The 14,056-nt window shown below is 41.6% G+C and overlaps 1 protein-coding gene across 3 annotated transcripts in view; it reads left to right on the top strand.

The window, feature by feature from the left end:
* The window catches only part of FAR2 (fatty acyl-CoA reductase 2), a 140,845-nt gene that overhangs the window by 86,337 nt on the left and 40,452 nt on the right, over positions 1 to 14,056 (top strand). For all 3 annotated transcript variants that reach the window (XM_044228287.1, XM_044228286.1, XM_044228285.1), the window contains exon 2: positions 9,718 to 9,946. In XM_044228287.1, the coding sequence (XP_044084222.1) occupies positions 9,758 to 9,946 (189 nt within the window). In that variant the 5' untranslated portion in view covers positions 9,718 to 9,757. The remainder of the gene's footprint in view (positions 1 to 9,717; positions 9,947 to 14,056) is intronic.

The following is a 14,056-nucleotide window of genomic DNA, read 5'->3' as shown; positions in this document are numbered from 1 at the left end:
AAGAGCAGAGGGAGAGAGATTCTCAAGCAGACTCCCCACTAAGCACAGAGGCAGACAGGGGACTGGATCTTACTACCCTGAGATCATGACCTGAGCCGAAAGCAAGAGTTGGATGCTTAACTAACTGAGCCACCCAGGAATCCCTCCTTTTTAATTTTTGTTAGATTTGGAGGGTTTTTTTTTTTGAAGACTTACTAATGAGCTAAGCAAAAGGAAACTAGGAAGACTGTTATTAGGTATGTTGAAGTAATTAGTAAATTTTGTGTTCCTAAAGCCCCCCTGGGCTGTCCTTACCCCTGCCCAGAACACTTTCCAAATTGGTTTTTCTTGATTAGGGCCATTACTAACCTGATTAGTGAGAGCTGTGCCGCCCCCCCCCCACCCTACCAAGAGTTGCCTACAATACCCCTGAGGGTCAGTAGTCCCCGATCAAGAACTTAAACATTCTCACAGAGAGACTTTGTTTAACAAACCCACACAGAAAGGTAGCTAAGTTTATTGCTGAATTGTATAATTTGGAAACTAAAGCTAAATAAAAAAGAAAGAACTCTGATGAAAGTGCCTGACAAAGAGATATGTGACTTCTATACAGATTTTTAAAGCTTGGATTAATGAGGTCTCTGTAGTTTATTGTCAAAGGCCTGTCCATATTTTCACAAACATGCGAATAACAAGAATCAATATCCTACCCTTATCTGCAAAGATGGGAAAATGACACAGGTTTACTCCTGAATTAAGAAATATTGTCAAGTTATTTTACTCATCCAGAAATGTTCATGTCTCTGTTCATGTGTATTTGTGTGTGCATTAGTCTACTCAAGCTGCTATAATAAAATATTGCAGACAGGGTCGCTTTAACTTCCATTTATTACTTACAGTTTTGGAGGCTCCAAGTCCATGATTAAGGTGCCAGCAAATTCAGGTTCTGGTGGGAGCTCTCTTCTTGGCATAGTAGACAACTGCCTTCTCTCTCCGTACTCACATAGCCTCTCCTCCGTGTCTGTTTGAGGAGAGACTTTTCTCTGGTGTCTCTCCTTATTAGGACACCAGTCCTGTCAGATTTGTGCCCTACCCGGGTGACATCACGTAACCCAAAGGCCTCATATCCAAATACCGTTACCTGAGGGGGCAGGGTTTCAACATACGCATTCGGAAGGGACATTCCACACTACATTGTGTAATGTCAGTTGAGCCACACTTTTATAAACAATTTAAATACATTTTAAACTAAGGTTTGTTTTATAATGTCTTTGTACTTTCAGTACCCACAGCAAAAGAAGAGATTATAAAAATATTGGCAGCCATTACTTTCTGAGAACTTCTTTTGTAATGTATTATTAAATTACCTTTTAAATCATGGAAAGAAATTATAGACATGAAATGAGGCTCTTTCCCTTGAATCCTGTCACTCAGTCGTACAGCTAACATCATTTATTTCATACCCCTCCACCCCAGTCTTTCCCGTAGGGATTTTTAATGGACATTATGTTTTCACAAGTTTGTGGTCTCTTTTTATGCATTGAATAATATTTTATAAATGCATTTATGCAATTAAATCAGCACACTTGTTGAAAGAATTTCAACTGTTCAATTTTGATGAAGCAGAACAACTTTCATTTGCTGAATTTTCCAAAATAGCTTCAGTTTTCTTCAATAGATCAGCCCATATTACTGTGTCCATTGCCAACCAACACTCCATTTGCCAATGTAACTTATCTCTTAAGACACAGCATCTTTGAATCTTCAGAAAAAAGGCACAGAATTACATATAGATGATATTGGCTCAATTATCCATTGAATTATTAATATACAGCAACCGATACTAATGGCTTTTCCTCAGCTGGTCTCTCATTCTTGTCCAATTGCCATTCTTTCCTAAATTTGCCTGTAATCGGTTTTGATGGATAAAGTTGAGAGGTTCAGTCTGTGTGGAAGGTGGGGTTCATAGTCTAACTTAAAGCACAGAGACCAAAAGAAATTTGGTTAAATAAAAAGTGGGACATCTTTCTCTGAAGAAGTTTTCCTTCATCTCCACATTGAGCACAATTGGGATATGCCACACATATAATTTGCTTGGTAAATGTACGTACCTATGAAGGATTAAGCATAGGTAGTATCTATCCTATCTATCTTATCTAGTACCTAGTTTCACAAGCAGAAATTTAAGCCTTGAATCTTGACATTTTAATGTGGTGTGCTGAATATTATAAAATGAGCACTGAAGAAGGTCTAAGAACAACGTTTCTCTGAAGAAGAGGCAATTTTTCCCAAGAGCACGTTTAGCAAATTCTAGACATTTTGGATTGTCACACCTTACTGGGGAAGAGGGATATTATTACCGTCTAGTGAGTCGAGGCCAGGGATACAGCTTAGCACTTTGCATTGCACTGGACAGTGCCCCAACCCCGACCCCCGCCGCCTGTCCACCAAGATTTATCCCTCCCAAAATATTGATAGAACCAAGACCAAGAAACCCTGGTTAAGTAAGTTTCCCGAGGGGCAGAGCACCTTGTTTCTTTTTTAAAAATTGTTTTTCTCTAAAAAGCTATCATGAAATACCGGTAGGGGCGCCTGGGTGGCTCAGTGGGTTAAAGCCTCTGCCTTGGGCTCAGGTCGTGATCCCAGGGTCCTGGGATCAAGCCCCACATCGGGCTCTCTGCTCAGCGGGGAGCCTGCTTCCCCCCCCCCAACTCTGCCTGCCTCTGCCTACTTGTGATCCCTCTCTCTGTCAAATAAATAAATAAAATCTTAAAAAAAAAAAAAGAAAGAAAGAAATACCGGTAAACCTGTCTCCCTTAAGTATTTGAATCTCAATTTTTTGTTTTTCGGAAGAACTACTCAAAGAAAAATTTCCATATGCTGAAAACTGCAAAAAAATGTATAACTTGGCACAACAATCCTGATTCAGTATTTTAACATCTGTTCTCTAGAAACAAGAACAGCTTCATTTTACTACCAAAAGAAGAGTAAAAACCAGCTATTTCTACTCATGACCATGAGGAATGATCTTAAGAGGAAAAAAATGCTCCAGAAAAGAAAGGAAGAATCTAAGTTGCTGCCTATAGCCTATGCACTACTATTCCCAGTGTCTTGACAGTATCTGGTGCATAGCAGACATTCAATAAAAATGCACTGGCTAGAGGTGCCTGGGTGGCTCAGTGGGTTAAGCCGCTGCCTTCGGCTCAGGTCATGATCTCAGGGTCCTGGGATTGAGTCCTGCGTTGGGCTCTCTGCTTGGCAGGGAGCCCGCTTCCTCCTCTCTCTCTGCCTGCCTCTCTGCCTACTTGTGATCTCTCTCTGTCAAATAAATAAAATTTAAAAAAAAAAAACTTTATAAAAAAAATGCACTGACTGACTTTCATAGACCCCCCTCTTTTTTCATTCAAGCATCATATATCCTACCTTATACAGGATGGTTCTGAAAATTGTCAAAGTGGCTTAGGCTTCTCACAAGCCATATCATGAACGTGAGGAACAGCAAATTGTCCTTTGTTCTCTGCACTGGCAATCCAAAGATATGAAAGGCAAACCATGACTAGTCAGCTGGTCCTAAATATATTCCTCCTTCTAGAGTTTGTATCGTCCATTACTGAATGGGAGTTTACTGTAATTTTTAAAATAATTAGCTGAATTATTTTAATGAATTATGTTCAGGGTTAGTAATTCCTGGACCTTGCAAGTTTAATATATGGAACAGAATTCAGAGAGCCATTTTTTTTTTAAGATTTTATTTATTTATTTGACAGAGTGAGAGAGAGAGAGAGACCCCCTGCTGAGCAGAGAACCCAATGAGGGACTCGATCCCAGGATCCTGGGATCATGACCTGAGCTGAAGGCAGACCCTTAACCCACTGAGTCACACAGGCACCCTGGGTGCCAAATTTTACACAAGAGTTTCTGCGGCCAGGAACTAAGCCATCTGTGGAGAGTGGAGGCAAGAAATGGAAGAAACATCTCTGATACAGCTTTGATCTGAGGATGAGGAATTCTCAGACATTTTTCAGAATCACTGGCCTTGCTTACAGCCTTGGCTACACTCTTCTGCCACCTGCTCCTGACAGTCAGATAATGAGGGCCACGAAATGCTGGTTTGTTTTGTTTTCCTGTCCGAGAACTCCATGTACTCTGCCATGGCTTGGTTTTGCTTGAGAATTATCTGGACTCCCCACTGAGCAGGCAAATTCAATTCTTTGGGGACACATCAGGTCTTCGTCCCACAAGAAATGGGCTCATTAGAAATACATGACCTGCTTCCTAAAATTTTTTATCACAGGTTACAAAACTGTATCTGGGATCAAAATATCTGAACAATATGTTCACATTCTAGAAAATATGACTCCACTAAAGCATAGAAGAGTGCAAAACAAGGGGTGCTTGGGCAGCTCAGTCAGTTAAGCCTCTGCCTTCAGCTTCATCCCAGGGTCCTAGAATCGCCCGCATCTGGCTCCCCACTTGGTTGGAGGTCTGCTTGTCCCTCTCCCACTCCCCCTGCTTGTGTTCCTTCTCTCACTGTCTCTATTTATGTCAAATGGGTAAAATCTTTGAAGAAAATTTTAAAAGAGTGCAAAACAAGCATCTGATATCTTTAGAACAAGTGAGTTTGGGAAATAACCTTATCCAAACTCAGTTTCTCTTCTGTATTTTCCTGCCAACCATGCTTATTTATACCTAATATACTAAAGGAGTATGGTGCGGGAAAAGGAACTGGCAAGGTTCATCATCAAGTAGAGTTGCATTTGGGGAAAGCAGTTTACTTGGCGTGATGACTGACTGAGTTGTAAATCACCTCCTATTTCCAAAAGAGGGTGTATAAAATGCATAAGACAGAGCACTTAAAATAAATGTCAAAAGGAAAAACCAGGAACTATTAAGAGGAAAAATGTATAACCAGTGACTATATTAACAGCTAATACTTATTGAGTATATAGTATGGGTAACAAATATTTCTAAGAGTTTTCTTTTTTAATTGATAAATGATTAACATACAGTGTTCTGTTAGTTTCAGATGCAACTCTTACATTGCTCAGTGCTTATCATGATAAGCGTACCCTCAATCCCCTTTATCTATTTTGCCCATCCCCCCACCCACCTGCCCTCTTGCAATCCTCCTGGATTTTTTGATTGTCTCCTTTTTCTTTCTTTGCTTTGCTTCTAAATTCTGTATATGAGTGAAATCATATAGTATTTGGCTTTGTCTGACTTATTTCATTTAGCATTATACCTTCTAGGCCCATCCATATTGTTGCAAATTGCAAGATTTCATTCTTTTTTTGTATCTGAGTAATATTCCATATGACACATCTTCTTTATCCATCCACCTGTTGATGGACACTTAGGTTACTTCTATATCTTGGCTATTATAAATAATATTTCAATAAACATAGGGGTACATATATCTTTACAAATGAGTGTTTTTGTTTTCTTTGGGTAAATACCTAGTAGTGGAATTGCTGGATCATATGGTAATTCCATTTTTGATTTTCTGAGAAATCATTATACTATTTTTCTACAGGAGTGTCACCAAATTGCATTCCCACACTTCCCAGAAGTGTACAAGAGTTCCATTTTCTCCACATCCTTACCAACTCTTGTTATTTTTTGTCTTTTTGATTCTACCCATTCTGACAAGTATTAAGGTGAAAACTCACTGTGGTTTTGATTTGCATTTCCCTGATGATGAGTGATGTTGAGCATCTTTTCATGTGTCTGTTAGACATTTATATGTCCTCTTTGGGAAAATGTCTATTCAGATCCTTGGCGCATTTTTATTCAGATTATTTGGCATTTTTTTTTAGTGTTTACTAGTATGAGTTCTTTATATATTTTGGATATTAATCTCTTATTGGATATATCATTTGCAAATATCTTCTCCCATTCAGTAGGCTGCTTTGTTGTTTTGTTTTGATGGTTTCCTTTGCTGTGCAAAAGCTTTTTATTTTGGTGTGGTTTCAATAGTTTATTTTTGCATTTGTTTCCCTTGTCTGAGGAGCTACATCTAGAAAAAATGTTTCAGTAGCTGATGGCAGAAACATTATCACCAGTGTTTTCTTCTAGGAGTTAATGGTTTCAGGTCTCAGATTTAGATCTTTAATCCATGTTGAGTTTATTTTTGTGTATGGTGTAAGAAAGTGGCCCAGTTTCATTCTTTTGCATGTAGCTGTCCAGTTTTCCCAACACCACTTAATCAGTAGACTATCTTTTCCTCATTGTATGCTTTTGCCTCCTTTATTGTAGATTAATTGGTCATATAAGCGTGGTTTATTTCTGGGCTCTCTGATCTACTCTCTCGACCTATGTGTGTATTTTTTGTGCCAGTCAAATACTGTGTTGATTACTAAGAGTTTTAGTAATATACTGAGTTGTATAATTCTTTTTTTTTTTTAAAGATTTTATTTATTTATTTATTTGACAGAGAGAAATCACAAGTAGATGGAGAGGCAGGCAGAGTGAGACAGAGGGAAGCAGGCTCCCCACTGAGCAGAGAGCCCAATGCGGGACTCGATCCCAGGACCCTGAGATCATGACCTGAGCTGAAGGCAGCGGCTTAACCTACTGAGCCACCCAGGCGCCCCATGAATTGTATAATTCTTACCACAACATTATTATGTGGATACTTTTGTTATCCGCATTTACTAATGAGCAAGCTACAGCACAGAGAGAATAATAATGTGCCTGACGTCACAGTGCTAATAAGTGGCAGAACTTGGATTGGATTTCAGATAGTCTTGCGTAGAACCTGTGTGCTCAACTAAGATGTTGAACTGCTTTCCACACTTTTCTGAGCTTCCAGGCAGGCAAGGCAAGACTCTTCAGTACTATTCCCAAGGGATAAAATCTTTAGAAAGTGATTGGGTAGATTGCAATAGGAGTAACATTTTGCAACATGGTGAAAAAAAAACTATGATTAGTTGCTGTTTTGCACAAGATCCAAATGTGTTCTTCAGGGGCGTCTGGGTGGCTCAGTGGGCTGAAGCCTCTGCCTTCAGCTTGGGTCATGATCCCAGGGTCCTGGGATCAAGTCCCGCTCAGGCTTTCTGCTCAGCCGGGGGGCCTGCTTCCCTCTCTCTCTCTCTGCCTGCTTGTTATCTCTGTCTGTCAAATGAATAAATAAAATCTTTAAAAAATAATAATAAAGATCCCAATGTGTTCTTCAAAGTGATATTTTTCACATCAACCTTCAATAAAGCATTTTTTTAAAAGATTTATTTACTTCAGATAGAGAGAGAGAGCACATAAGTGGGGAGAGGGGTGGAGGGAGAGAATCTTCGAGCAGTCTCTCCACTGAGCACGGAGCCTGACACAGGGCTCCATCTCACAACCCTGAGATCATGACCTGAGCTGAAACAAGAGTCAGATGCTAAATTGACTTAATGACACAGCCGCCCCTAATAAAAGGGTTTACATAGTAACTCAGTGGATATAACTAACATGATTTGAAATCCAGATTTCCTAAACTGAATAGGGTTGATGATCGGATGTGATTTCTGTCATTGTTCCTTATTTTATTTGCATCTCTACAGTCTGTCATCTCATTTACGTATTTACCAACCTTTGTATTGCTGGCCTCTTCTGCCAGAGGGAGCACAAAGATCTGTTTGTCTTGTTCGTCTGCTTATCTTCAGAACTCAGTGCAGTCTGTCAGGGCAGGTACTCAAAATTTTTTGTTGAGTAAATTCATGGGTGAATTGAATGAATCCTTCAAAGGCAAAGAGTTCTGCCTAAGACCAGCCTCAAGATCCTTACAGTCTAAATTATGACTATTATTACGATCTGTAAATTATGGCTGTTGAGGAGATAAGGAGTTTTAAGGAGTTACTGGCAGGGGAACCTTCACTGGAGGTGACCAGGCAGGGTGCTAACTGTCATAGTTGGTGTTTTTTTTTTTTGTTGTTTGTTTTTTTTTGTTTTTTCTTCTTCTTCATGAGCTTTGATGTCAGGGCCGGTCCCTGGAGTTGAGTTCTGCTCAATCTACCCATCACCATCCAGCAGGTCTCAGGGGACCTATTATGACAGAAAGGAAGTCTGCACCCAGCCCACTGCACTGTTTCATTCAAAGCTCTCCACTGCTGCTTCCCATGGACCATTTTTTTTTTTAAATTTCTGTCTCTTTTTTTTAAATTTATTTTTTATTTTCAGCATAACAGTATTCATTATTTTTGCACCACACCCAGTGCTCCATCCCATGGACCATTTTGAACCCAAGCTTAGAGACAGACACTTCACGTGGCATGACAATAGCATGTGGTGACTTTTCTGGGAGGCCCAGGACCTAAAGGCTGCACCTGGCTTCCCACTCCCAGATCTGCTCTTTCTCTCTGCTCCTGGCAACGGCCTTAAATGGACAGAGCCCCTACAGTCACCCGGTGGTATCTTGGAGCTTCACAAAGCCTCCAGTCCTGGCTTCGCTTGTTCAACCTTCTCATTCCTTTGTCTTTTGCAGTGTTTCAGCCCTGAGAGGAACGCATGGGGGGAAGGGTGGCCCCTAGACACCTTTTCAGCCAAAGGAAGAGAAAAATGTATTTATTTGGAAATGGCTGGGTAGGCCAGGGCCTGTGAATTCAAGTGAAACCAGAAGTTATTTACTCCAATATTTTTTCTAAAAAAAAACTGCAACTGAAATACTAATTCTATCATAATTGAAAAAGAATGTGATGGCTGGGGCACCTGGGTGGCTCAGTGGGGTAAGCCGCTGCCTTCGGCTCAGGTCATGATCTCAGGGTCCTGGGATTGAGTCCCACATCGGGCTCTCTGCTCGGCGGGGAGCCTGCTTCCTCCTCTCTCTCTCTGCCTGCCTCTCTGCCTACTTGTGATCTCTCTCTCTCTCTCTGTCAAATAAATAAATAAATAAATCTTAAAAAAAAAAAAAAAAAAAAAAAAGAGTGTGATGGCTGTTCTAAACTTTGTTTTCATAGGTTATAGGGCCACTCCTAGCCTTATCACTGACGTTCCGGTCTCACTGACGTCCTTCTGTTTCCTCCAGGCAGTATGACCTGCCACACCTTGCACCTTTGCTCTCGCTCTCTGGGCTGAAACACCTTCCCCCACCGCCCCTGCCCTCCCTTCACAGTTTACCTCACCTTCACCCATCCGGGCAGACGGCTGGGCCTTTCGGAAATTTCTAAATCATTCTGTCCACCGGGCATCTGCGATCCTTTTGTTTTAGCACTCACATATTATATTCGGTGATCTATTTAGACGTCTGTCTCCTCTGTTAGTCTATGAGCAGTCTCTTTTTTTTTTTTTTTAAAGATTTTATTTATTTATTTAACAGAGAGAGATCACAAGTAGGCAGAGAGGCAGGCAGAGAGAGAGAGAGGGAAGCAGGCTCCCCGCTGAGCAGAGAGCCCGATATGGGACTCGATCCCAGGACCCTGAGATCATGACCTGAGCCGAAGGCAGCGGCTTAACCCACCGAGCCACCCAGGCGCCCCTATGAGCAGTGTCTTGAGAGTAGGAACCATGTCTTATTTTTCTTTTTTCTTTTTCTTTCTTTTTTTTTTTTTTTTTTTGGCCTGCAATTCCTGGCATAAAATCTGGCATGCAAAGCGGGCTCAGTAAATATTGATTAAAATGAATCGTGTTGTCAATAAAATATGATGCTCTCACTCTGACCTTTTTCTGCATCCAGAACTCCTGGAAGTGCCAGAAACATTTTAAATTGACTGCATTTTAGAACTTCTAAGAATGTAATGTTTTGTTATTCCTCTTCCTTTTCAGGAACCTCTTTCCAGAGCTATAAAACACCAAGAGAAGAATCATGTCCATGATTGCAGCTTTCTATAGTGGCAAGTCCATTCTCATTACTGGGGCCACAGGCTTCATGGGCAAAGTGTTGATGGAGAAGCTCTTTCGCACCAGTCCTGACCTGAAAGTCATTTACATCCTTGTGAGACCCAAGGCTGGCCAGACAACGCAGCAGAGGGTTTTCCAGATCCTAAATAGTCAGGTATGCCATAGGGGAAGAGCCTTGGGGCAGAATGACTCACTATAATGTTTCCTGACTTCCACAGACCTGAAGGTGGGGGCAGGGTGCCTGGGCAGGTAGAGGAGAGGAGACAGGACAAGATGGCAACCCACAGCTCATAGAAATCTGTGATTTTGTCCTGTAAAAGAAGGAGGAGTGCCTAGGCCCTGTCCAGGGCAGGTGAGCAGATACTCTGTGTTCTGGAAATTACTGAGGAAGAATCAAAATGCTAAACCCCCCAGAGTGGACTCTTCAGGCTTGAGATCTATCACTGTTCAACGGAACCCTTTCCAACCTTTCTCCTCCTCCTCTTCCTCCTTCTTCTCCTCCTTCTTCTTCTTCTTCCTCTTCTTCTTTTCTTTTAAAAGATTTACTTCTTTCTTTGAGAAAGGGCGCTCGCCCAAGCAGGGGCAGAGGGAGAGGGAGAGACAGACTCCCTGCTAAGCAAAGAGCACAATGCAGGGCTTGGTCCCAGGACGCAGGGACAATGACTTGAGCCGAAGGCAGACTGAGCCACACAGGTGCCCCGACCTTTCTTCTAAATTCAAGGTAGTTCCAGCACCACCCCCCATTTTTGGATATTCTGTTCTTTTCCCTGATACAATTAGTATACAAGATACAATTCGTAAGTAACCATGTGATAATACTTCCTATGGCCCAAACTCCACAAGGTTTAGTTGTTCTACACTTGATCTGGGTAGCTTGGTATTTCTGTTGCTATAGGTTCCTCTAAAGGGAAGACATGTAAAATGAAATCTATGTTGGGTGCCTGGGTGGCTCAGTGGGTTAAGCCGCTGCCTTCGGCTCAGGTCATGATCTCAGGGTCCTGGGATCGAGTCCCGCATCGGGCTCTCTGCTCAGCAGGGAGCCTGCTTCCCTCTCTCTCTCTCTGCCTGCCTCTCTGCCTACTTGTGATCTCTCTCTGTCAAATAAATAAATAAAATCTTTAAAAAAAAAAAATGAAATCTATGTATAAATGACCATTTGGGCATCAAACCCTCTCAGTCCTTAAAAAAGGATTATGCATAGCCTCCCATGTTTTACAAATTTGAAAGTAGTATTGGCTTTGGTCTCAAGCATGTGTGAGCTCAAATTCTGGCTTCTCAATTCACTGCCACTTTACCTTATATGTCCCAGTTTGCAGTGTTCAACATGGGAACAACCACAGAGACCTCCCAGGATTGCCACGGGAGCTGAATAAAAAAAGACACATGTCTGGTTTAGAGTTCTGTATGGAATATATTTGGGCATTTAGGGTTGACTAAAGAAAAATTTAAATAAGGTTTTTTTTGTTTTTGTTTTTGTTTTTTTTACAAAGTCTCCTTTCCCATGTGTAGGGAAAGGCTCCCATCTAACGGAGCTATGTCCGCTAGCCCAACACACCATGGATGCCCAGCAGCCCCACTGACCACATTTACCTGCAGACACCTGGATGCAATTTGGGTACGAGCGATCAGCAAGTGAATCAGGAAAGTTCTTCTGTGTCACATGGCCTGACACCGCAGTGGTGACTGCTGCTGAGTGCTTAGGACATGCAGACCCTATTCAGAGGCTTTTTTGTGCCTTACCTCGTTGACTTTTGCAAGTGAAGAAATAATGATTTGTATCCTCAGTTTTCATTTTATAGATGGAAAGAGCAAGACCTGAAGTGTTAACTTCCAGAGGTCACCCAGCTCGTAAATGAGAGTGGCAGACTTTAGATTGGCCCCTGAACCAGTACGCTTGCTTCTACCCTATGCTAGCAGGTTAACCCCACATCGTAACTAGTAGCTCTTAATAAGACCAAAAGGCTAAGTGGCACCAAGCCGAAATCTAGAATAAACTCGCAGATCCCTCTTCGGACAACTTCACTCCATTGGGTATCGCTAACAGATTTTGTTTTTATCACACAGCAGATGTGTTGAGCTTTGTAGCCAGCTTATAGATTTCTAGATAAAATTGTGGCAGGGAGTCTGGTGGTCAGCACAAGTTTTACCTACTGTTCTTTTCCATGACATAGCAACATTGTTTTTGTTCTGGAAGTCTTAACTATTATAACTTCTCCAAAAGCTGGCTTGGGAAATCTCTACACCTGTTTCCACTCTTGCTGTTGGCCTTTGTAAATAGTGGTTCTCAATCTGCAGTCTCCAGACCAGCGGTATCCATATCCTCCAGGAACTGTCATTATCGGATGGTCCCCACAGAGCGTGGGCTTCAAGGCAGACTGACCTGGGTTTGAATTTTAGCCCAACCCATTATTAGCTGTGGGACCAGGGGCAAGACACATACTTGCCTGAGGCTTAGTTTCATTACTTGTAAAACAGGGTCCTACTACCTTGCTCACTCAGGAGTGTCTATTTGGCTTGTCTATCCACCTCTCTCTCTCTCTCTCTTTTTCCACCCACTCAAGTCTTTCTGGATTCACATCCAAATCTGATGTTATTAGGTGTGGTATGCCTTTAACTGCTATCTCCTATAGCCTCACATTTTACTGTTAGGCTAATCAGAGTTTATTCTATGGATTTCTTTTCTCTGTAAATTTTCCCTGAAAGAATTATGGGAGGAAAGAAATCTGTTGTGCCTTATATGGCTGAAAAACTTAATATCTGTGGTTAAACCTCATGTCTGTGTGGCTCTTTTGTGGGTTTGTTTTTCCCCTTTTTCTAGTACTTTTATTCCTTGAGTGCCTTGGACACCTAAAAAATTTTGAGAAAGTTGCACACTATGTCTGATTACTTTTTAAGGCAACATCAGCCTCCATTCCGTGTTGTCATTTGTAACAGAAAGGTTTATTGCTAAAAAGAGCAGATTCCATCTAGAGCCTATCTAGTCTTTGGTTAGACAAATACCCGCTATCTTGGCACAATATGGAACTTGATATCTACAAAAAGATATTCCATGGGAAGAAAAAAGGGATGTGCTTTATTTCGGGGTCCTCCAAAACTGAAAATCTTCCACTACACAAATCATGAATGCTGGCCTCGGACCATGGAGACATGGTGCTGATCGCTGCCCATGAAGCTGGTTGGGGATCAGGGTAGCACAGTCCTTAGTTTCTGACTCTCTGTGATACACAAGGTATTACTGCTCATAATCCTTGTGAACCTAAAAATTCAAAATGCAGACAGACCTTCAGATTATGTTTTGAAACCATGTGAACGGAGGACTTTGGAATGGTAAACAAAACAAACAGAAAACTTTCCAGATTATCTTACTTTTCTTCCTTAGAGCATGTGGTTATTTAAATGCAAACGAATGATAATAATGAACATGAAAATGCAGTTTTTCAGACACACCAGCCGTATTTCCAAGCTCAGTGGCCCCCACATGCTGCCGGCTGCCTCAGTGCACAGGGCAGGTACAGAACACTCCTGTCATCGCAGAGGGTTTCAGACAGCATCCATCTAGATGATCGAGGGTACTGTGTAGGAAGACCATACCATGCTCCAGATTTCCTTCCAGCCCATCATTTCTACCAATCCCACACTTACTGAAGTGCTTACTTGGGTGTCAAATGTATGCTGGGCACTGAGGATACGAAGATAAAAATGAGATTTAAAAAAAAAAAAAAGTGACAGAGATAGTCCCATAAAACATGCTTGAATGTTTTATGAAAACGAGCTCTCCTGGGAGAAGAGACCAAAGGGCAGTCTGAGGAGAAAGAAACCACACTTGGAAACAGGTGACAGGTTTAGTGTATTTGCAAACCTCTGGGTGACTTCCTTGGCCCCAAACAATTTAGTTTTTAAGAACTAGAAAGGGATCCTGAGACCAGATCCAGGAAGACTACAGACAATTGTGTTATTTAGGTGACTTTCCTTTGGGAAAAACAAAACAAAAAACTTGGTTGAAACTGGCTTGCACGACAAAGGATAACATGCTGATTGCACAGTGGAAAACTCCAAGACCTTGGTGATGAGCAGTTGCCCGGAGCGGTGGCTGCACTGGTCTGTGAATCCTCGGCTCCGCCATTTTGTTCTGGCTTTCTCCCAGTTACGATAAGATGGTTAGCTTTTTGTTTTGTTTTGTTTTGTTTTGATAAGATCACTGCAGCCACTGGATAAATAGAGGCTGACTCCCTGAAGCTCTCTCTCAAAATGGATGAAACCTCTG

Source organism: Neovison vison, chromosome 12, assembly GCF_020171115.1.
Source record: "Neovison vison isolate M4711 chromosome 12, ASM_NN_V1, whole genome shotgun sequence".
NCBI lineage: Eukaryota > Metazoa > Chordata > Mammalia > Carnivora > Mustelidae > Neogale > Neogale vison.
The sequence above is the reverse complement of the archived record's forward strand: the minus strand, read 5'-3'. Positions and strand labels throughout refer to the sequence as shown.